Here is a 24,492-nt window from a genome sequence, read left to right as displayed (position 1 = left end):
AATTTTTCAATTTCTTTAAACCGCTTTTTATAACTGACATCAGAGCTATACCCGATTTTTTTTATTTATTGGTTAATTGAACTCATTGTGTCCAAACAAAGCAATTAAACACAAAAAACAAACATTCTAAAGTCTAGAATGAACCGGAGCAAAAAGAAGAAGCTTCTAATGTTGAATCATAGTTTTTTTAAATGACTTGATTTTATCTTTACAAATAAACGAAAATGGGTAATCTGGTGGGTTTGCACCCTGGTTTACATCCAAACCAGGAGCTCAATTTGTGGTTGTATGGCGCCCTCTTGTGGTCTAAATGGATATCTTGAATTAGAAAGTTCAAGGAAAAACAAACTTCTGCACACAGATGCACTACATTTATTGAATGGATAATCTTCACAGTACTTTTACTGTTTAATATAAACTGGGAACATAGAAATATTGCTGATTGAAAAATGACCAACAGTAAGATAATGTTGTTACACAGAGAGACGCAAGACAACAATAACATCAGACAGTAAAGTGTCTGAACAAGTTCTATACAACACTCAAAAATCAAACATACATAAATAGATATATATCAAAAAATACACATCGATATAGTTACAAAACATGTCTCACACTGTCAATGGAGCGTAAAGGACGAGAACATGTACCGTCTATCCTAAACATGGCGTTTTGTGGATCGACACCCTTTTACACAAAATCCTCATGCGAGTTTCTCTGAAACCGCTTGAATAAGGCAACAATAGGACAGCACCTCAGATGCAACCACTGGAGTTAAAGGTAGGTGGAATCAAAGGCCACACAGCACACCCAGACACCTCTTACAGACACGTTTCCAGCAGAAGACAACAACAGTTCTGGGTTCAGAGGTTGTAGGTTTTGATCTTCTACGGCCTTCCTGAGCAGCAGTAGGAAACTTAGAGAGTGTGTTTGGAATGTTTAATAAGCCAAGAATAATCAGGCCTTCGCTTTCAAACTATAAGAAATAAAAGTTTGCTTCATTTAATGTAAATAAGTGGTTTGAAATAACAGTATCATAAATACTTAGCTTAACAGGTGAAGTTTTGCATAGTTAATACATTTTTTTATTGATATTAAAAAGATAATAACTAAATCAGAATGTTATTTTGCACTGAAACTGTGATTTGCAGCCTGTGCAAAGTTGACGCACATATTTCTGTGGGTTTTATTTGCCTCTATCACGCTTTCCTGATGGCACTGGCCAACAAAGTTTCTCTCCTGGTGGTCACGAACGCCTGTTGTTTCTCGTAGTAGGCGGCCTCGTTTATAAAAGTGGGATAGACGGTGCTGGGGGCTTGGTAGTGGATGGACTTTCCGTCAAACGTTTGGAACATTGGGTCACCGGGGTTCAGCGGCTCCCAGTCGCAGTCCTGAAACAACAACAAACAACAGTTGGAAGGGAAATAACTAATGGCTGCTTCAGCTAACATAATAATCATAATAATAAAAAAAACCTCTCCCATCGAAGGCAGCTGTGTATTACTTCAGATTTACCTGCAGGTTGGGGTGAACCATGGCAATGATGTTCCCATTGGCATCCCTGGGGTAGTCAATCCTCTCCAAGACGCGGAAGACCTCCACAGAACATGCAGGAAACTCCATTCCTAACGCACACACCGAGACATGCACTCTGTTAACAACATAATCATGAGTCTCGCTGTGGATCAAAGGATAAAACCTGGCACCTTCACTTAAAATATATAATCTATAGCAAGGTGTGCATATTGTTTACTTTTTTGTTACTACTAAGAACTATTATAATGTAGCACAACTCTGTGCAGCAGAGAAAATAAAGCTCAGGCTGTCTGATGCTCCTGCTGGTCTGCCGTCTAGCTTTTGTTCCATCAAACTTATCACTATTGTTATTTATTTATCTTCACATCAGTTCCTACAAGCTTAAGCAAATACTACCCACAGCATGACTCTGCCAGCTCCATGTTTCTTAGTGTGCTCAGGGTCATGTGTAGCTGTAGGTTTTCCACCACAAACAGTTTGTATATAATCAAAAAAGTTATGTTTCGGTCTTATCCAATCAGCACATGCAGGGAAACTTTCTAAAAAAATATATATATTGTCCTCCATCAAACTAACAATTTAATACTCTGCATCGGTTTTGCACACACAATCCCATTACATTACAAAGCATTTTATAGTTTTAATGGATTTTCAAAGACATAACTCTTTTAATGTTGTTGCATTTGGACTGATTTAGAGCTGTGTTTAGTAAAAGATTTTGAAAACAGTCAAGGAACCATGAGAATAAACACCTCAGCCACAATTTTACCCAGTGTCCTGATGCAGTGAGGCATTTTAAACGGTAATGGGAAGTTTCTTTTAAAGCCAAAACCCCGGATTTTATCGAGGGGTTCAGCTTCAATGCGCTGGAACATCGGTTCATTGTGCCGGGGCATTCGTTAGCGCCAGTGTGGTCCTTCGACAGAAGGTTACAGCAGCTTTGGCAACCAGATTCTCAGGACATGGAAAGCGACCAGCTCCCAGCAAGCAGACCCATTCAACAGCAGGACAGTCAGAGGAGAGCAACAGGCTGCAACTAGGACTTGGCACAGACAGCTGGCTTATGTAAAAAGAAGGACAGTGCAGAAAACTAAACACCGACCAGGATAAGTCAGCCCGAAGTGCATTTAATGGATTAAAGAAAGCTTGTTTTTCTAAAACATGTCAGATGCAACATCACTTTGTCTGCTCTGTCCTTCAGAGGATTTAGAGGGCAGCTCATCTTTCTGCATGCTAATCTTTACGTATGCTTCTATTTCAGCCTTAAAGTAAAAGTTTCATCAAAGTCATCAAAGCTTTGCAGCCGAAACATTAAGATTTCTACCTTCGTTAAACAGTTCGATGAAGTCCAGAGCATGTTTCAGTATGACCCTCATGGCTTCGAAGATGTTACTTCTTAAAACTCCTTGAGGCTGAGGACCCACTTCCAAACCTGCAATAAAAACAATAAAGTATCATTTGTTTGCACTGAGGGGATAACATCAAAAAGTAACCTGTAGCTGCAGATCTATATAGGAGCAGGTCAAATATCTGAGAATATCTTAGAAAGACGGGGAGATCAGACATCAATCACCAGGCAAGAGATGAAGAGAGGAGATTTACAGGCAACATACACTCAACGAGAACATAACTGTCAGTAATACGAGGCTTTGGGGTGTGATTTTACGGTATGACCCCCTATCCAAATGTTAAATCATTTTTTAAGCAAATTGCAAAGAAAGTTGCACACAGTTGTGTTTGCAGGACAGGTGAGCTACTGGCATTATCCAACCTGGAAATTTACCATTTTTGTAACCAGAAAGGTTAGATGTCTTTTTAAATTCCCATCAGGAACTCTGATAATGGGCATGGATGATGCATCCCCCCCAAAAAATGAGGTCTGATCCCTATCAGAGGTTTAAAATGAGAAATGTTCTTGGATTGTTTTTTTTTTATGGCTTTAAGAGTTAGTGTTTTTGTGTGTCTGTGTACAGGGTAAGTTGAAAGGTCATGGAGGAATTTTAATGACATTTTTTATTAGAGTTGTCCCTCATGCCAAGGAACAATCCATTACATTTTGGTGCTGATCCAGATCATAATGTGGAAAAGTGAATTGTTTAAAAGATTCTCTAAAGTTTGGAGGTAAGGACACTTGGCGGGAAAAGCAGCTCCCCAGTAAACCAGAGGGGAGCAACTTAGCATTAGACTCAAGACTAAGTCTTAGCATTGACAAAGTCTGCAGGTATTTTACTGAAGACAAACACACAAGAAAAAGGAACATTGTAGGTTTGTTACCAGCATCAATTGAAAACTTCTGAATGCATTTTATGGACATTTTGGAACAATTTGTTTAAATTTGGTGATGATCCCAGATCATGTGGTAGTTTTAGCTACAGGTATAAGCTAAAAAATGGGGCAAAGTTTGCTGCTTGGCGGTGGTCTGCGCTCTCTGAGTGCTGTTCTAGTTCATTTATAGATTCAGATAGATCTATAAAATTTTGCTTCTTTATTTTCTCTTTTATTTAGTGTATCCTGTTTTCTGTCATTTTCTCTCAGCTCCTGATTTTAGTTCCTTTAGTCTGTGGATTTTTCTCAGCAGTTTCCAACCTCTGATCACCTCTACAGCAGCTAATGGTGTGATGGTTTCCTAATCACGCATATCTGCCTGTCCTGATACCTCACCTGCTTCCTGTCAGTCTCTAGTTTTCCTCATATGTCTCCTCTCTTTAATCTGGTTAAACACAAAATTGTGTCCAAATTTCATCCTCCATGCTGCTGAACATGGAGTTGGTCCTCCTTTTACTTTTAGCAATGCAACATGACCACTTTTAGAGTGAAGTAATCCTTCAGCATAATGCAGCCACTACCGTGCTTTGACAATAGGCTCCAAGTTGTTTGGTGTTGATGCTGCCAGCCATTCTTCTGGCAACTGTGAAAATGGAGCTTAATCTTTGTTTTCTCTGACCCTATCAAACTGTTCCTCAGAATAAACTGGAATTATCTTTGAATGCTATTCAGTTTGATTTGTCAATTTTAGGGAGCTAAGGCTCCTTTCTCCGCTGTTCTCCATCTACAAAGGCGTAAAACTGCAGCTAACATGACAGCTGACTCTGATGCTATAGCATCTATATGAGAGGTTTGCAACCTTGGTTGGTTTCTGGACTATTTTTGAACATTTCCAGGGGCGTAATTTGAAAGGGCGTAAAAAATGTGGCAGCAGAACAGTGGCATTTCTAATGGTTGGGTAATGCAACTCACCCCCTTTCTAGCCAAAAAGTTGGTTTCACGCTCCCTGTTTACCCAACATTAACCATTTGCTTTACTTTGCAGCCAGAGTAGTGAAAGCAGTTGTACTTCAAAAACAGGAAAAGTGAAATAAATAGTAGCCAGACATTTTTTCTTACTATTGGTTGTTTTGTAAATAGCCCCACAGTTCATGAAAGAAGAGGTTTAGAGGTGCATGTCTGTTAAAAAGATGCATTACCCCACAAAAAATGACATAATTTTCAACTTTATCTGAAAGCAATAGATATTTTTTTTCTTTTGCTCTCCATAGATTATGGCCTGATTAAACTAAGCTGACAGTGAGTCAAGTTAGGTGGTTTATGATAGAACCAAAGTTACACCACCGAACATTTAATAGCATTTTCATAACCAGATACTCCAGTCACACAATGATTAGTTTTGGGTCAGATAATTTAAGGACTTCTTATGAAAGGGCATAAAATCAAATAATTTTTAAAAAAGCCTTTCACAAAAAAGGTCAAATATCAGAGCTGCATTAAGTCAGAAGGTTGTTGAAAGAGGCAGCTAGTGTATAGCTACGGTGCAATTTAAGAAAGATTTATGCAAAACGATTTTAGTTCACGTGTAACGTTATAGACCAGTATGGATCAGAGAAAATTCACCTCATTCCTAAATGTGCAGCCAGTTAGAGATGATTCTTTATTTTAATTGATTAAAATGATTAAAAGCTTTAAATTATGACATTTATGACCATGATGAGTAAATACACTTCAGACTGAATCTATATAAGCTTTAAACATATAAGTTTAAGTACTTGAATTCTAAATTACCTCACTGCTCTTTGTTAATACCTTTTATTGTTTATTATAAAATTTTGGAACCAGCAAAATAAATAAGGAATGAGTCAGAGACTTACCGACAGGGTGCTTGGCCACAGAGCGAGAGGTGGAATATTTCAGCAGAGGGTGCTCATTGAGCAGAACAAGACAACTAGCAGGAGCAAAGGCTTTCTGCAAAACAAAAGCAACAACAATCAGATAAACTGCAGATAAAAAACAAAACAAAGAAAAACACACCAAAAACAAAACAACAAAATGGAAAAACCTTTTGTGTCAAAGACCTATCAAACACATCAGAGTGGAAAGAAACATCTGAACCAACTCTACCAGCCTGATGCAAACAGTGCTGTGTTCAATGACCAATGGAGTTAATAGAAATAAACATTTCTGTTTCAAAATAAACCAGTGGTAAATATCTATTTATATTCATACATATAAAGCTGTCAAAACATGAACTCTGCTTTACAGTCTTCTTGCTGCTGCTTATTTTTTAAATAACTATTTCATTAGAAAATGGAATAGTTACAGCAACCAACCTGGTCCGAGGTTAAAACATAACTGCTACCCAATTATAACCTAATCACAACACACAGCCGTTAGATGTTTATATAAATGTTCTTTGCAAAACTTTTTGAAATCAGATACACAAAGTTTTTTTAAGAATGAGCAGCTAGGATAAGATATGACCTTAGACACTGATAGAAAGTTCAAAAAGGTTATTTTTAGCCATAAAGAGGCAGGTAGAGAGCAGAATTTTGGGACACCGGTGGTGAGCATTAAGCTTTGGTCCTGGAGGTTCTGAGTTTAAGTCCCACAGACTGCCTCTCTGGGTCTCTGAGCAAAGACCCTTAACCCCACACTGCTCTCTGGGTGCCAACAGTGGCAGCCCACTGCTCTCTAAGGGGATGGGTGAAACGCAGAGTTATTTTCGTTTCTCTGTTCTTGTGACAGCGTAATGACAATAAAGTTGGAAATTTCATGATTTTAATAAATACTTTAGGCTGTTCAGGTTCTGAAGCAACAAAACACTCAGATCATCATTCTACCTCCACCATGTTTGACTGAAGCTATGATATTCTTTTCAGAAATATCAACGCAATGAAATATTCTTCCAAACCAGTTTTTTTATTTTTATTAAATGAGCTGCTCAGTGGTATAGTGGGTAGTACTGCATGGAGTTTGCATGTTCTCCCTGAGCATGTGTGGGTTCTCTCGGGGTACTCTGGCTTGCTCCCACAGTACAAAAACATGACTGTTAGGTTAATTGGTTTCCCTAAATTCTCCTTAGGTGTGAGTGTGTGAATGGTTGTTTGTCCTGTTTGTCTCTGTGTTGCCCTGCGATGGACTGGCGACCTGTCCAGGGTGTACCCCGCCTCTCGCCCGTAGACAGCTGGATATAGGCACCAGCACCCTTTGCATCCGCACTTGGGATAAGCGTGACAGAAAATGGATGGATTTTAAATTAAATGAGGCAGGTCTGCTTCCCAGGTGCCACACAATGACAGCCCACTGCTCCCCAAGGGGATGGGTAAAAGCAGAGTTAAAATTCTCCAATGTGAGATTAATAAAGTTCAATTATTATTATTAGGTCTTCTCTTTGCTCCAGAGTGGTTTCATAGAGAACACACTGATTGCAGATCAGATTGTTCTGGGTTTGTTTGACATCTAGTTTATTAGTTGTGGATCTTTTAGTAATTTTTGTAGACAGGCTACTGATCAGGGTGGCTCTCATTTCGGTTTGCCAATTTCAAAAATCAAAATTACTTTTTTATCTTTTCCATCCGGATAGCAAAACAAATGAATGAACTTTCATTCAGCACATTTTATGGTCCTACAAACGTCTACATCCGATCTATACAATAATTCAGAATTCTGCTGTGACATGTTAAGTTGAGGTGTTTCAGCAGATGTTTTTTTTTTTTTGGTGCTCCTCACTAAGTCATGGTTTGGAGCTGAAGGCAAGAGCAACACAAAAAATCTAAATCCAGATGTTTAGGGATGACTTCTATGTAGTCTTGGGGAGAGATGAGTTTATAAAAACCTTCTGAAATAATCCTGCAATAAGCAGACTGAGGGATGTTATACATCTCCTCATTCTGTCAAAACGTCAGAGTGATGGTTCTTACCCAGACATCAGTCAAATATCTAGAAGAACGAAACCACCTGACAAACAGATGTGGCTAATTCCAGGTTCGGTAAGTGTAAAAGCTCCAGAAAATCTGTTTCAATCATTTGCATTTCCAGCTCCACAGCATAGACAGAGGCTAATATTTAGTTTTTAAATCACATGGTTTAGTGAACGGGATGAAGGAATACTAGGCAGTGTGTTTTTCTTTCTGAAGCCAGATTTAACCACCTCGGCTGACAAGAAACTGTCTGCTGAGCTGAAAGCTGCAGCATGGATCTAACTGAGCACATCAGGCAGGAGGTAAATATAGAAAGGCTTCACAGCACGGTCGTTCATAATCTGCAAAAAGCCTTTAAAACTGTACATCAAAAAGCACTGAAAATGATTTTGGATTTGCTGTAGATAATCTTAGGACATTGCAAAAACAAATCATTTCTGCATATCAAACAGTGATTCAGCCTTTCTAACTTCCTAACATATTTTTGTTCTTTTATTTTTACATGCAACCAATGTTTCACCTATGAAGGGAACTTTGTGTACATTTTCTGGGTTTACATCAAAACATTTTATATAAAGACACTTTACCTTATTACTGATTAAAATGAGGGAATAAAAAAACACTTTCTTGTAAAAATACAATAAGAGCTATAAGCTACATTAAAAAAAATGAGAGGTTAGCATTGATTTAAATGTGAACGATTCCACTCCTCCAAAATAGATGTCAATAGACTTGAGCTTTCCAGTTTTTTACTTCCTGATAAACAGAGTATTCTGGGCTAAAGTCAGTATGCACCAAAGTTCAATAGTCTTACTTGAATAGTTAGTTAATCCTCTACATACCCCCCCGACCCCAACCCAGCATTCATGGGAAAGGTAAGAAGGTCAGTTTATTGGTAACATATTCTAATTAAATCTGGTTACAGAAAGCAAGTTGATGTAAATCAGTGCAGTGATGGAAAACTAAGAGAGGATCTGTGACTTCTGGTCTCCGTCCTTCTGTTGCTTCATTAACCTTATATAAGATGTGTGTGTATAGGGGGTTTATATAACAAAATTCACTATGCACATTTATTTTAGTAAGGACTCACTAACTTAAATGTATTATTGTATTATGATTTTATGTGAAACGTACATCAAGACAAGGTCTAAAAGAATTGTAAATGTGGAAATAAACAAGACATGCATTGCAAAAACTTTCTTAAATTAAGCGTATTTACACTTTATTTGAGTAGGTGAATAAGATGATGTGCCAGTAGAATTAGTATTTATACTCTTAAAATAAGATAATTAGATACTATGCACTTGAAAATAAGACAATGCAATTGCTTTTTTCTTATTTTTAATGTAAATTGTCTTGTTTCACTGGCAAAATGTTGCACTCACCTCCTCAATTCAAGTAAATAAAACACTTATTTTAAGAAAAAACTTGATTTCAATGTTTTGTAGTTTCTTTTTTTCCTAGATTTTTTGCAAATAGATATTTTAAAAAATGTTTCATCCTTCCTGTACTCTGATGCCAATTTTAAAATGCAGCCCGCGACCTGCTAACAAGCTTCTAGAATTACCGTCCTGCTGGAAGGTGAACCTCTGCCTCCATCTCAGGTGTTTTGCAGCCTTTAACATCTCTATCTACTCTGAACTGCAAATGGAAACTAGACTTTCCTCCAGCAAGTTTCATACATTGGAAGGCTGGTTAATTAGACATATTGTAGTAATAAAAACTTTTAATTGGCCTTGATAACATAAAAAAATGAAACAAATTGTAAACATTATTACTTTTGTAAGGATTTGTGTTCGGTTGGAGTCTCTGAAATATTTTAGACTTTTGCACACCTCAGACGTGTCTCATCTTTAACTAATAGCCTACGGAGGCTGTCACCTTTATGTAATTCATCATCTGCAGATTGAAGGCGTCTTTGGAGCTTTCCAGGATCAGTGTGCATCCCATGTTGGATGTGGTGTTGTGGAGGTCGAAGATTACGTCGTATGCGTCTGCGCTTCCTTTGGGTCCGAACATCCTGTTGATCTCCTGGGCCCTCTGCACTTCGTAGGGCAGCTCGTCGCCTCCTGTCACACTGCAGGACACAAACGGGTATATTATTAAAAAAGCAATCAAAAACACAGCTGAAGGCTGAAATATGTGAAACACGTATGTATGAAAAATACATTTTCCAGATCTAAAGGAATATCTTTAGGCATGCTAACCCTCAATTTATCAGGTAAAGGCCGGATTTAGCTTATTTCTAGTGTTGCATTTTGCAGGACAGGGTCAGTTTATCCTCTAATTAAACTGTAATGCATTTGAAAAATGACTAATGATTTAGATGAGGTGGTTGAAAAGGACACCCTGCGGTTTACATTCTATCAACCTCATCACATCTGGTCTGTTGTTAGGACATGAGCCTATAAGCACTTCAGAACATATGGGCCTACAGCTGAGGGACAAGTAGGTGCTGAGGACGAGGAAATGCAGAGCTTTCAGACTATGGAGATTTATGTTGTTGTTTTTTGTCTTAATGAGCTCTTTTTAGTCTCCTTATACTCTGTCTTCAGGGAGGAAAAACAGCATGGAGACTGTGCAGTTTGAAAAATGAACCAAGACAACTATCAGACAACCTGAGCACTCGCTAAATCGTCTGCATAGGAAACAGATGTGTCCACCCCACAGAGACACGGTATGTTGTTGAAAAGAAGCGCTTAGACATTCAAGTGTGTAAAATAAGCAATACTTAAACCCTTAATAATGATCTCTCCAGACTGGGGCTCATATTTAACTCTTTTTAATAATTTTTCCCATGCAAAACAGCAAAAAAAAAGAAGCTAAACATAAAATGTTGTTGCTATATCAGCAAAACATTAATCATAAAGAAATATTTGAAATACATTCCACAATTTTAATTTCAGTTCAATCTATTTTTTTTTCTTAACAAGCTTTATGTTAAAGTCTGCAGGTCGGAGATCAGCTAACATGACACACAGGGAATTTTATAGTCAAGAAATACATACAGATGTGGGTGGTTATTGGAGCATTACAAATACATTGTTTTCCCCTCTTACAGAGATCTTTCAACCATTAGATTCACATTTAAGAATGGAACTGAAGTAATAATTTCTGGAGCAAAGGAAGAGCCTTCAAAGATGCAGCAAGAAACCTTTAATCGGGCTCTAAACCTGTGTGTAAAGATGGACATAGATCTGAACCTTCAGAGGCACATAAAAACAGTAAAGTCGTCCTTCTATCACTTAAAGAACTTCTACTGGATTAAAGGAATAATTTCTCTGCAGGCCGTTGAAAAACAAATTAATCCATTCATCTTTAGTAGATTACTTCAACAGTGTCCGCACAGGTCTGCTTAAAAAAATTATCAAACAGCTGCAGCTGATCCAGAATACTGCTGCCAGCATCCTCACTATAACTAAGAAAGTAGAACACATCAGCCCAGTTCTAAAGTCCTTCCACTGGCTTCCTGTTTCTCTGATAACATACTTTAAAATAGATCTGTAAATCTATAAATCACTGAATGGCTTAACTTCAGAATAAATTACACACAGTCAGTGGATCAACCAGCCTGACCTCTCAGATCTTCTGGCTCTAATGTACTTTGCAGGACCAGAGCCAAAAATGGAGAAGCAGATTTTAGTTCATTATAAGCTCTAATTTGGAATAAACTACAAGAAATCTGTAAAAGTGCCGAAACCCTCAGTTGCTTTAAAACAAGCTTAAAAACAGATTTGTAATTAGTTACATTTTCAGTCAAACTTTCTTTTTTTATGAATAAACAAACCTGCACAGCTTTTTGTTTATTTTTGCTGATATTTGCATGTTAAATCACACATTAACCCAATAATAACAGTGAATATAACCTAAATCACAAGTTTATAATCATGATTTTGTTTATCAAAGCTACAACCCAAGCTTTCCAAGCCAACCTCGTCCTTTTGTCAAAAGTACAACCATCCAACGTTTTAACATGAATCAACGCTGACCACCTTTTTCAGTTTCAGTATTAAAAACCAACATTAGTAGCAACAACTTACATAAATAGAACCTATATAGCAACCTGAAGTAGTCCACAGTGTTCTAAAAACCAATACCTCATGTTTTCACTGAAACATAAAACATGGGAAAGTGTCGAACTGACCCAAGAGGGGGCCGATACTAAGGACTCATCCAGGAGTTTGCTAAAGAACTTAACACAACAAGCTCTGCAGGACTCAGAGTCAGAGTTCATGATCCAACATTACGCAACGGATTGAGCAAAAAAAAAAAAAAGGCATCTATGGGAGACAGTTCTAAGGCAAGAAAGAATGCTGACTGAAAAAATAACAACATTAAGGCCCTCAGGGTTACTAAAGAACTCACTAATCATCTTTGACCCTTCGGCTAATAATATAGATGTAATAAACCTCATGTAAACTCATTGCAGAAAATGGATGACACACAGTCAAATGTGAAAGTACTAGTTTAGATCTGAGGCTGCTTTGCTTCCTTGAAATTTGTTCTCTCTCACATAAAATCCTGAAGTAGAAAATGTTGCCTTGAAATTCATCCCCACTGGTCATGGTTCTGCAGCTGGACTCTGATCTAAAGCACAACAAGTCTGATTTTAAATGGTTAAAAAAGGAGAAAATACAGATTTAAAAGTGGCCTAGTCAAAGTTAGGATTAAAACTCAGTTGTGAGTTTTATCAAGCTGTTATAGTGGGAGGGGGGGGGGGGGGGGGGGTGTCACCTAACACTAGGCCTGGCAGTTTTTGGATGCAAAAAATTGAGAAGTATTTGGAAACCACTTTCTGTATCAATTTGTATCTGAAAGTACACTGCAAAAAAAAAAAAAAAAGATTTAAAAAAAAATTTACAAAAAAAAAGTGAATTTACCCTTAATTTGAGTAGGTAAATGAAATGATCTGCCAATGGAATGAGTGTTTACATGTTAATTTTATTATTCTATGGGTAAAGTGTCTAACATTCCTGCTCAATTCAAGATAAAAAAACGTATTTTAAGAGAAACTGACTTACTCAGATTTTTTACATTTTTTGCAATATAAGATGTGTTTATTTATCTAACATTATAGATGCAAAAGAATGGAAATAGCACAGGCCGTTATGCATGAATCCGTTATAAATTGATCAAATGAATAAATAGTTGAGGATTTTTCCACAGTGAACCATAACAAACCAGGTGGTGTTTTTCCTCCATAATAGGTGGCGGTGCCCACTGAGCCAGCGTTTGCGTAACGCGTCCTCTCCTCTCCGATCCACAGAGAGTGACAGCGCTTCTTATTACGCAGCTCGGTCACGTTCCGCTCACGTTGCTCCTGCAGGCTGTCTGGCAGTCAGCTGCAGCCCGGCACAGGAGGAGGGGGCCACGCTGCTCCGCCCTTATTGGCTACTGGACCCAAACACCAACCTATGATACCAACATCTTTATGCTGATCCACGTGATGCAACAGAAAACATACTTTGATGACCTTTGAAATGTACTCTGTTATGTTCCAGTGGGATTCCTGTCTCCTGCAGCCTGCTCTTTCATGCATCATATAATGTGGCATAGCCTACATGTTTAGTGTTCTATGAGTTATTTATTAGATTGTTTGCATAAAGTTAGATAAAAACAGCAGCAGAGTCCGTCATCCAGCTGTTTACCTGAGGTTCTCCTGAGTGAAGGCTCTGTTCAGGTCCGTGTCCACGTATCTAACGCACTTCTCCACAGCCTTCGGGTTCGTGATGAACGGCTGTATTTCCACTCCCCTCCTCTGGATCTCCGCGCTGTTCTGCATCCACAGATTCACTAATGTCACGCCGGACATCTCGTTCCCGTGCGTCCCCCCGAAGATCGCCACTCTCCTGGCCGCGTTTAAGCGCGCCGTGATGTTGTTGATGTTGCCATGGGACATGACTGGATGGTGGGAGCTGCGGACGCTGACGCGCAGGTCTGGAGGCTGTGGAAAGTTTCCACCTGGAGCTGCTACAGACGCGCCTTTTTAAATCCTCAGTCAGCGCTGCGTCCTGACGTAACGAGCCGGTCAGCTGTTACCGAGGCCAGGGGCTGTTACAGAAAGAACGAGGCCCATGGCCACCCCAAAATAAAATAGACTACAGAAAACGAACCAATTTTTTTTTTAATATATATAATCAGCCTTCTACAAAGAATATTGACAAATAAAACAAGATGGTTTTCAACTACCAAATATATAAAGACATGCATTTTCTCCTTATTCATGTTAAAATCAAAGTTTCCTCTTTCACTGGTTTACATATTTTAAGGTCTTAAAGGGAAACACAGTTTTTTTTTTACATTGGGCCCTTGATTTTACGTTAATACATCATGTTCTACTCACCCATATGAGTTTTGTGTCATTTGGAGCCATTCTGAAGATATTCCGTTAGGTGTGTTAGGTTATATCCAAGTAACGTCTTCCTATGAGAAACGAGTTGAAGGCACAAACTAAACTGTTCATAATTTATTCTTTATGGTACGCCAGCATTCATAACATGTAGGCGAATCACTGTCCCCCAGACATCAGCGGTTATATTTTTTATATTTATAGTTTTTAAAACAAAGCGGAGTGTGTATGACGTCATCTGTGCGCGCTGGCTACCGTTCATTCTTCCTGTCCGCTGAACTGCTGCTAGTTTTACTCACGTGCCTGGAAGATGTCTAGTGCTACTACCACAGAGGATCTCGCTCTGGAAATGGAATTGAACGATTCAGATTAGCTAGCCGAACGAATAGAAGAGGTAGTGCGTAGCTGCCTGGTGTAATGTACATTGGTTAAATAAAGTTTTTTTTTGAAAAAAAAAAAAACCAGGTTGCTGCGCAGATGACGTCATACACGCGCCGTTTGATTTTTGAAAGATATAAATATGAAAAATATAACCACGGATGTCAGGGGTACAGTGATTCGCCTACATGTTATGAATGCTGGCGTACCATAAATGATAAATTATGAACAGTTCAGTTTGTGCCTTCAAGTCGTTGCCCATAGGAAGACGTTACTTGGATATAACCTAACGGAATATCTTCAGAACGGCTCCAAACTCATATGGTTGAGTAGAACATGATGTAATAACGTAAAATCAAGGGCCAAATGTAAAAAAAAAAAAACGAAATTCCCCTTTAAGCAGGGCGTACACTATGCGATTTTTTTCAGTCGTCGCACGCAGCTGTTGCGTTAAAGGAATAGTACACCCAAAACATGATTAGCCTTCATTTTCTACTCACCCCCATGCTGAACAACACTCTGGAGTACTTTTTTGATATCTCAAATGCATCTGGAGATCTGGGAGGCTTCTTGCTGTCTGCTGACATTCAAATAATGGAGGTCTATGGTGCCCGAGGCAGAAAGGTCCATAAAAGTCCACAAAAAACGTGTCAATATTCCTCCATACTGCTCGTCCAATGTATTCCATGTGTCTTGAGTGGGTAGCGTCCATAATTTACTCGAAACGAAGTCATTTAGAATGTTTTTAGAGCATAAACAGTAGTGTATATGATTTCCTAAAAGCGCGTTCACGAGTCTACGGAAACCGCGGCAGACCAAACCAGACGAAAGTGCGCATTCAGCTCTGCAAAGAACTCATGCTCTTCCTCAACACTGAAGTCCTCAGACATTTTTCCTTTCGTTGTGTCTTTCTTTGCACAGGTAAACAGCACATTTCTTCTTCTACGCTTGCATTATCGGCAGAGTAGACGCTGAATGCGCACTTTCGTCTGGTTTGGTCTGCCGCGGCTTCCGTAGGCTCGTGAACGCGCTTTTAGGAAATCCTATACACTACTGTTTATGCTCTAAAAACATTCTAAATGACTTCGTTTCGAGTAAATTATGGACGCTATCCATTCAGGACACTTTGAATACATTGGACGAGCAGTATGGAGGAATATTGACACGTTTTTTGTGGACTTTTATGGACCTTTCTGCCTCGGGCGCCATAGACCTCCATTATTTGAATGTCAGCAGACAGCAAGAAGCCTCCCAGATCTCCAGATGCATTTGAGATATCAAAAAAGTACTCCAGAGTGTTGTTCAGCATGGGGGTGAGTAGAAAATGAAGGCTAATCATGTTTTGGGTGTACTATTCCTTTAAGCTGTACAGTGCGAGTTCAAAGCTCACGATTTATGTTCGGCCCGATGCTCTCATGCGATCTACCTGCTCACACTGTACAGATGAAAAGCATGTGGGACTCAGCTCCGCAGTGAGATGGAGCTGCTCTGACACGTCTATCCGGAAGCCAAACGAGTAGAAGGGGGATATGAAGCTCATTATAGTGAAACGCATTGCCTTGGCAATTTGTGCATTTTTGTACTGAAAGCCCTAAAAAGAAAAGGTGACAACATATTTGGACAAAGACATGGCTGAGAAAACGTGGCTACTACGGTCTGTCAATTTTACAGAAAGAACTCCATTTCATTCATTGCACCTCCACCATGCTTCTGTGTTTACATCTGAGAGGAGGAATAAAAAGAAGAATACTTGTTTGCGCATGCCCATTGAGCGTTTTGCCCAAGACAGTTGGGGGAAAAACAAACGTTTGATTTTCTCCCGACCTCACGATTCCTGATCGGGAGGTGGTCGTGAGAGGCTGATATCCGCTCGTAATCCGCTGTACACTACATGACACACGATCAGGCTGAAGGTCGGCCCGATCGAAAGATTCTAGCACGACTGGGAAATCTCCCCAAAAATCACAGTGTACGCCGGGCTTTAGGGAAACGGCTGTTCCAACTGTTGCATTTCCGAATTCTCCCGAGTTGTGCTCGACTTTACACGAGTGAATAAAGTCCATGTGATTGGTCAGTTATCAATCAGGAATAGTGGTGAAGATGTGTTAAAGTCCTTGATGTTCCTTTGCAATAAACGTGATTAACTCCAGGGTTCATATTGTCGTTTTTCACACCTGAACAGACATTTCGGTTTGTCTAATATCCTGCAAACGACAGTGAGAGGATCCTCTTCCTGTCATCACTGCATCATGCACTGGAAGAACGATCTAAAAATAAGTAATAATTGATCTGACAATGGAATGAGTACTTTTAAAGTTGTACGGAAACGGCTGTTCCAAACTTTGCATTTCCGAATTCTCCCGGGGTGGTGCCCGGCTTTACACAAGTAAATAAAGTCGATGTGATTGGTCAATTATCAAGGCGGAAGGTTCGCAAGCAAGTTTGGTTGTGGCCGGTTTGTCGGAAGCATCGTGCTAACAAGTTACCAACTTAATACTACTAGGTTCCCAATGGGAAATCACACTGGGACCAAGAAGCACTTAGCAACGACACTGTCAAGGAACACTATGGACAGCGGAAACATGCAAGAGGAGGAGAGTTTTGTGTCAGAGGTCATGGATGAGTCTCTTCTGTCATACATTTTTTATTTAAAGGAGGAAAGCAGGGACAAAGATGCTGTGAAAGAGGCGGCCAGTCAAAAATCAACGACCGTTGATATATGATTGGCAGAATTTGGGTGTACAAGGTGACGTATAACTAACTGGCCTGCATAAGATAATGAAAAAACCCCACAGATTTTAAGACAGGATTTAAAAAAAAAATACAAACAATCAAACTTTTGGGACAATATGGTCTGATAAAGAGTACATTTATATACATGTTTAAGCCAGAATGATTTGCCATTTAAATATGACGTCTCTACGACTTTAAAGGAATAGAGGACGATCGTTTATTTCTGGGTGGATCATCTAAATGAGTGGTCCTCCTAATTGTCAATCATTGTAGTGATACGTTAATGTAAGGCCGTCCAACGTGCTCGTCCCGTTAGCTATCCTTTTCTGCGCATGCACACTTTCAGGTGTATATCTGTGGGGAGCTACGGTTTCAGTCATTGAAGTTCACCTTTCTCACTTTTTCTTTGAAGAGAAAAAGTTTTTACGAAGTATATGAGAAGAAAGGCCTTAGAAGAGGCAGATGTATCCCTGAATGCTTTGCGCGGAGAGCTCCCCTCACAAAGCATTATGACATTTGCTGTCACAGCGGCCCGCTGTCGCTACCTTAGAGCAGCGCCTAATAACAAAGCAGGCGCAGGCACCGCACAGTAGAGGAGTGCAAAAAGCAGTGATCATCTGCCTGTATGGTCAGCTAACAGAGTTCTGCTCTATATAGTGATTGAGGGATTTAGGGGTTAGGGTGGACGTTCCGGAACAGTAAGCTTGTGTGAGCTATGAGAACAGCAACTTTTAAACCGAGCGTGCATGACGAGAAATAGGCTCGTGCATGCTCTCGCACATGCATTCTTTTTTTAAGTACAGAGGGCAGGTCTTATAAAAAAAATTGCGAAAGTACCCCACACTACCTTTAAGATTACTGTGCCTTTATATAATTTGATTGGTTTACTGATAAGAGTTAAAAGAAAGCTCAGCTGTGGATATGCTTTAAGGTAATCCCTCAAATACACCAATTTCTTGCATCACTTCATAGGAAAAACTGAGTAAAAATCAGCTATCATCAGGAGTGTGGATGCTGCTTAGTGTTTTAGTGTAAAACATAACTTCCCTGTATCCCTGAATAGGAAGTAGTGTAGCCATATCACTGTACATGTGCACCACACCTTCACAGTTGAATGCAGCAACCTGCGTCGGCTCCAGAGATTTTTCTCTACAAGTGCTAAAGGGGAGCTGAGTGGATAATGAATATGCACTGTTCTGCTAAACAATTAAAACATATCATTACAAGTATAGTGGGTATAGTGACGTTTTTTGCAAATTTATTAACAAAATATTTCATATAACTATTTTTCTCATCAACAGGTCAACATTCTGTTAAAAATTACTTCTGTTAAAAATGCTTCCATATGAAACAAAATTAATTATAAAAAAAACAATGAATTAAAAATCCAAAGGTTTGAAAGTTGTCAACCTAAAACTGATGACTATTTACAATAAAATTGAATAAATTTCATATGTGATCAGGGGTTTAGGTCTGAGAGAAAGTCCTCATCTGGATTATGAAGTCTTCTTTTAGCTTTAGCTTCTTTTTTCCTCTTGTTACATAGAGATGAGGACTCCTGGAGTCCTGGAAAGCTTTTAGACTGAGTGGACATGGAACCATTCTGTGGCTTTGTTCTGTCCTCTTTGGTTTGTGTATCTTGAGTTTCATGGAATGATTTCCAATTAGGATCATTTCTGTCAGCATGTTTCTTCTTACTCCTCTTTATTACATGACCAGATGTTTGAGGATCTGAAGCACCTTCAGTTAGAGGTTCTGGGACCCGTTTCTCAGTAGATACACCGGAAACATGAGATGTTTCGCTGTGTTTTCCTTCTGGTGTCGTGAACAGCTTTCGACTGGAATGAAGTGAGCCGCAGACGTTAGGAGGGGAGTTTTCAGATTCAGCTGGCTCAGCGGCAGATGGGGGGACCTCCTGTGTGCCTTTTTGTTTCTTTTTCTTCTTAACCAAAGCTTGTCCAGATTGAGACTGCCCCTCATCAGAAACACTCTCCAAAGTTCCCATGAGGCTTTTGGTTCTCTTGCGTTTCTTCTTCTTCCTGACCGCTGCCTCTGATGTTTCCTCTGGCTCGCTTTCCTCCCTCTCCAGGACTCTTGCTGACCTCTCCTTTTCCTTCTTGCCCCCTTCTGATTCTAGCACATGTTCAGGACCATCTGCTGATTTGCTGCTGACCTCAGGTTTTCTAGAACAACCCCTATGAGCAGATGCAGACTGCAGGGGAGGGAGCTGTTCCTCATGAAGCTGGTCGACTTCTTCCTCTTGATCAGCAGTAAGGAAGGAAGAGCTCCTCCATCTGTTCTCCAGCTCAACATCTTGCTTCTCTTTCAGAGTATCATCAACGCTTTCACCTTCTTCATTTTGGATCAACTCTGACACTCTTTTGGTTTTCTTCTTTTTAACAGAAAAGTTTGTATTTTCCACCACAGCTGCAGCGTCAGTCTGATTTTCATCAGAAGGCAACTGGTGTTTCTGCTTTTTGTGCTTTTTTCTTTTCCAGCCTATAGATTCTTGTGCTTTCTCAGCAGATTCTTCCTGCTCTGACTGATCTATTGCCTCTAGGTGTTCTGTTTGTGTTTGATGCAGATTTGAAGAACTAAATGTTTTTTTCCTTTTTTTCTTTGGAACAGGTCGATCATCGGCTTGTCTGGTCTCTAGGGCCTCCATCTCATCGGCCCCTTCCGTCTTTTCCCTCCTATCCTGACTACTTATACAAGTTTCAGTGATCCTGACAAAGTCATCCTCACTCCAATCCTCTGATCGTCCCCCTTCCTCCCGTCTCAGATCTTTTTTTTCATGTTTATTCTCCTCTTGCTGACCCTTTCCTTTATCTACATAATCATTCCCTCCTCTCTTTTTTGTCCTCTCCTTTGTAACAATTATGAAACGATCTGTATTATCTTCACCTCCCAAACTGCTTTGTTCATGCCCTATAATATGAATCTCTGCTACTTCTCTGTCGCATTGCTTCATGCGTGCGCCGCTATCTGTAGCATCGCAGTCGTTATTGGGCATCTTTCCACTTTCGTTTTGATGATGACCTTTCGCTCTTTTTCCTTCTTCCGCATATACAGTCATATTTTCCGTTTCGGCTGGGAGACCTCGAGCCTTCGTCACAAGTTTAAGTCCTGACTCCGACTCTTCTGAGTCCTCGTCGGACTCCTTCAACTTAGAGGACGTTCCCTTCGACAAGGGCGTCCAAGTCGATATTCTACGCGTCGCCTTTCCCCGTCCTCGCTGTGTTCTGTATCCTGCATCGTTAGGTTTTTGGGTATGTGGCCCTTTCTCGCTGGACCTCTCTTTTGGAGTGTACCAAGGTCGGGAGGTTTTTCCGGTAGATGCCACATAGCGTTTCTTCTCCTGTGAGTCAACAAACAGTTTCAAGTTGTAAATTTACCTCAAGCAGATTCCCAGAATGGTATTTTTAGTTTCGTTTTTAGCGACACACTCACCACCACTTTGAAGTCTTTATCCTCTGTGGTTTCAGCATCTTCTCTACAACAGAGGCACATGATTAAGAGTCAGCCTGACATGGAGCCTCCCTCAGAAGTGTTAGTCTGAGCCAAAACTCCTCACAATACTGTGGAAATGTTTAAGCCCAAACATCAAGATGAGCTCTGCAAACAATTTGTAATTCAGGCATTTTATGCCACAGTTTAACATATAGATCTACTCTACATTAAGCATTTTCAACACATTTAACAGATAATAGATTTGACCTCCTCAGTTCTGCATATTTTGAGCTCCTTTCAGAACGGGCTGTTTTGGGGCTCTGTCACCTTTATGTAAAGAAGATGTAGCTGGTCCCAAAACTAAACAGTCACTTCACACACATTAAAATGGCTGCGTATGGATGAGGAAAGGCACAAATGTCCAATTTTTACTCAGAGGCTGAAGAAATGGAGCCTCCTGATGCAGAGAGCGGTTTCTGAGCTTTGGTTTGAGTTTTTGCTTGACAAGAGAACTCGTCGCTGCTTATAAGGAGTAGTTCTTTATCTATTCTATGATGACCCAAATCTAAAAGGACGCAAGCCTCCTGTTCCAGGCTGTGAACCATGTTTTTTTTTTTTTTTTTTATGTGACGAAGGTTATACCACTGAACCATTAAAGTTATCTTTCTCCAAGCGTCCAACAGAACTGTCTGCAAAAGATCCCCGAAATTGTGCCAGACGCAACTGCTTAACAGATAGAAGTGAAACCCTTGTACGTAAATGTTTCTTGCTTCTGTGTTCCAATATTAGAATTCACAAATATCCCTTTTTCTGCTTTTTAATACACATTTTTAGCCTTTGTTTTAATGGGCATTTGAGGAATAAGTCCACTGGATGTGAGGGAGAGCTGGGACCTCAGGATAACGCTGGCCTGGGTACATGACCGACTCCTGGCCTGAAAAAAATCTCCCAGTAGAGCCCCGGGTGGTGGAGGTTGGATGTGTAACTATGGCGTAATTTTGGTGCCACCAAACTGAGCGTGCAGTGAGAACTTGGACACTCAGACAATGCACTCTCTGCGTGCTTAGCTTCATCTCTGCTTCCGCCCAGCTCTGCAGGATTAACTGATTTCGCTTACAGCTGTGTTAGCTGCTTCTTAACTGGGCTCATCCACCATCCTCCTTGCGTACGCTTCTGACTGCATCGGTGGAGTCACGTGATTATCCACCTGCTGCAGCGTGTTTAAGGGGAATGGAAATACCAGCCACACTCACATACATGAAAAACGGCAGAATTAAGTTATTTCTTTTACTGACATGGGAAAATTGGTGCTGGTTATTGTAGTGAATGATGGTGAAGGTAAAAATCCGGTTTATAGCCAAGCCCTACTTAGAACAGATTAGTTTGAGGATGTGCAATACTTTTCATCAACTGAATAAAAACAAAACAAAAAAAAGCAAGGGAGGAGAGAGTTAGCTCACAGCAATAATACAGTTAGAAACAGCTGATTATGGCTGAAATATTGGGGTCATGAGGGACTCAGACATAAATCAGTCTTTTATCACCTGAAGAACAATTCAGTCTATTAATCACTGAACGGACCAGCACCTCAATGCATAACAGATTTGTTGATCAACCTCTCAGACCACTCATCTCTTTTAGTTCAAGAACTAGATCCAAACATGGAGAAGAAACCTTTCGTTCCTATGCTCCACTGATCTGGAATAAACCCAAGAAAAATCAATTTATCTAGAACTGATTTTGACTGTTTAAGTTAAACCTCTAACTGAGGCATCATTAGTTGAAGTTTGTGGACCAACTTTTTTGTTTGCTTCACTAGCTGCTCCTTTATTCCCCTTCGATAGAATTTTGCTGAGGAGGACAGATGTGATTTTTTTGGGTTAAAACAAACCTTCATATAATGTAAACCCTTTAAAACCCTTTATTGAGCAAGTTACTTTTTTGATTTAATTTAAGTTAATTTATTTATCTGACACGGACAGTGTACATTAAAAAGCATTCCTGCAAATGCACCAGAATTAGCCAAAAGGCTATTTTTCATCTGTTGTCTCTGGACAGATCTTAAAATTGTCTACCTAAAAAACACAACAGTAAGCATGCTATAATGTAAACTACAAGTATAAAAAGAAATAAAAACAGCTATAACTCCTCAAAACTGATTTAACACTTGCATACCCCTTAAAACCCTTACCCCATCTCTCAGTGAAGTCTAGAAGCACAAGATCTATATCCAGCCATTCAGCAAAGATACCGCTCCATGGCTGTACATCTTATTTTGGCATTTGACCAATTAGATGAGCCCTTGAATGATATATTACCTACTGTAAATCAAGTTGAAAAAAAAAACAAGTCAAGAAAAAGGCAAAAAGCTAATTGAAAAGTTAAAAAGTAAAAGTTAAAAAGTTAATGAACCCAGTTAACAATTATATTTAGGTTTATACCCCACTGAGAAATTATGTTGGACCAAAAAATATTGTGTTTCTTTCGTGTTTTTCTTTTGTTTTTCATGAATTTCTTATAGCAGCACTTTTGTTATTTTTCTTAATATATTCAAACAAGTTGGCATTTGTTGTTATTACATTGACTTTGATTAAATTGTTAAATAAAGCAGTTGGTTAATCAAACTTACTCTGACAGTGGAGATATGGTCTCTCCATCTATGTCCACGGTTGGCAGAGATGCCAGCAGGTCTTCTCCTGTTTGGTAACCCTTCCAGAGCTTCTCCACACATTTGAAGTAACCTCCCATTGCATAGTACTGAAAGCACAATTAATATGCATATTGTTCATTTATTCCCCATGCAACTTAAATAAAGGGGTATTTAAGTTTTTTTTTCTGTGGGCTTACATGCAGTTTTGTGCTCTGATAATAAGATAACCTAGTCTTTTTCCTCTTCTTGATAAAACGAAAGATGAACCTTGGTGTTGTGTAGGATCTCTTGATCGTTTTTTCTCCCGTTTCTGCGCTGAAGGTGTCATATTGAGGCTCTGATGATCTCACGTTGGGTGGTTTACATTTCTGAGTGATGAAGAAGCTGTCACCTGAATCACTGCTCAGACAAACGGATACAAATCCAGAATAAAAATCGGATTCTATCCAACTGCTGGATTGGTATCATTAGTCTTTACCTGCTTGTATCCTTTTCACTCGACTGTTCCAGGGTGGACACGAGGTCTCGCGATATTTGCTTATGTTGATCAGACGGGGAGTTATCCGAGGGAACACATGAAGAAGACGGAGCCGACTCCGACATCTTGTTAGCAGCTATTAGCCACAGACATTAAGAACCGCGAAGCTATACATTAAGAAGAAAAAAAGAACATACAAAATCCCCAAATTAGTGTGGAGTTAGTCAAATAACCGGCATATCTCCAATGAAAAAGACAACAGAGAAAGTGTTCAGGCATTAGCATTGTGAGGAACGCAGGAAGAAGCGTCACGTGAGCATTAGACCGGAAGTTTGCGACGGGTGCTCCAGTTCTTCTTCTTTTCTTTTATAGCGGTTACCAAGCAACTTTAAGGTGAAAACCGCCACCTACTGTACATGAGTATGTAGTAACATCTCACACCCACTACATTCTATTCTTTTTTTTATTATGCAGAAAAATAAATAATGCTTTCCTTACTGAATAGAAGTCATTTATGCTTCCAACCGTTCCCTGTAATCCTTTAAGACTCCATTCCTGATGTTTTACAATTCATCAGTACCTGTTCTACATTTTCTTTTCCTCCGTATCCCTTACATTTATAAATATTTTTATTACTGGTTAAACAAAGAATGCCATTTAGATAGATATGACCTACTCTTGATCTAGTCATTATTATTTCCTCCTTTGTATTTTTCTATTTTAAATAA

The 24,492-nt window shown here is 39.5% G+C and overlaps 1 protein-coding gene across 4 annotated transcripts; it reads right to left on the bottom strand.

Annotated features, from left to right (window-relative positions):
• Positions 1 to 352: 352 nt before the first annotated feature.
• aspa (aspartoacylase) lies at positions 353 to 24,110 on the bottom strand. Of its 4 annotated transcripts, XM_038288453.1 has the most exons (8): positions 23,765 to 24,110; positions 23,484 to 23,685; positions 23,266 to 23,393; positions 9,608 to 9,803; positions 5,678 to 5,771; positions 2,861 to 2,968; positions 1,516 to 1,625; positions 353 to 1,391 (listed from the first exon to the last, which is right to left on the bottom strand). In XM_038288453.1, exons 1-8 carry the CDS (start codon positions 23,887 to 23,889, stop codon positions 1,200 to 1,202), a joined length of 1,155 nt encoding a protein of 384 aa, XP_038144381.1. In that variant the 5' UTR covers positions 23,890 to 24,110; the 3' UTR covers positions 353 to 1,199. The 4 variants fall into 4 exon arrangements, with proteins under 4 accessions (XP_038144381.1, XP_038144383.1, XP_038144382.1 ...); XM_038288455.1 differs by lacking the exon at positions 23,765 to 24,110 and having other exon boundaries at positions 23,554 to 23,690; XM_038288454.1 differs by lacking the exons at positions 23,266 to 23,393; positions 23,484 to 23,685; positions 23,765 to 24,110 and adding an exon at positions 13,375 to 13,732.
• Between the last annotated feature and the right edge of the window lie 382 nt (positions 24,111 to 24,492).

The sequence above is a fragment of the Cyprinodon tularosa genome, unplaced genomic scaffold (assembly GCF_016077235.1).
Source record: "Cyprinodon tularosa strain WSP-4 unplaced genomic scaffold, ASM1607723v1 ctg256, whole genome shotgun sequence".
Taxonomy (NCBI): domain Eukaryota; kingdom Metazoa; phylum Chordata; class Actinopteri; order Cyprinodontiformes; family Cyprinodontidae; genus Cyprinodon; species Cyprinodon tularosa.
Note: the sequence above shows the minus strand (reverse complement) of the source record. Positions and strands in the feature narration are given on the sequence as shown.

Excerpts from the sequence above, each read along its gene's own strand:
- aspa (XM_038288452.1), bottom strand. The coding sequence starts at position 20,696 with ATGTGCCTCTGTTGTAGAGAAGATGCTGAAACCACAGAGGATAAAGAC. Across the intron at positions 20,545-20,636 it reads ATAAAGACTTCAAAGTGGTG|GAGAAGAAACGCTATGTGGC; the intron begins GTGAGTGTGTCG and ends GTTGACTCACAG.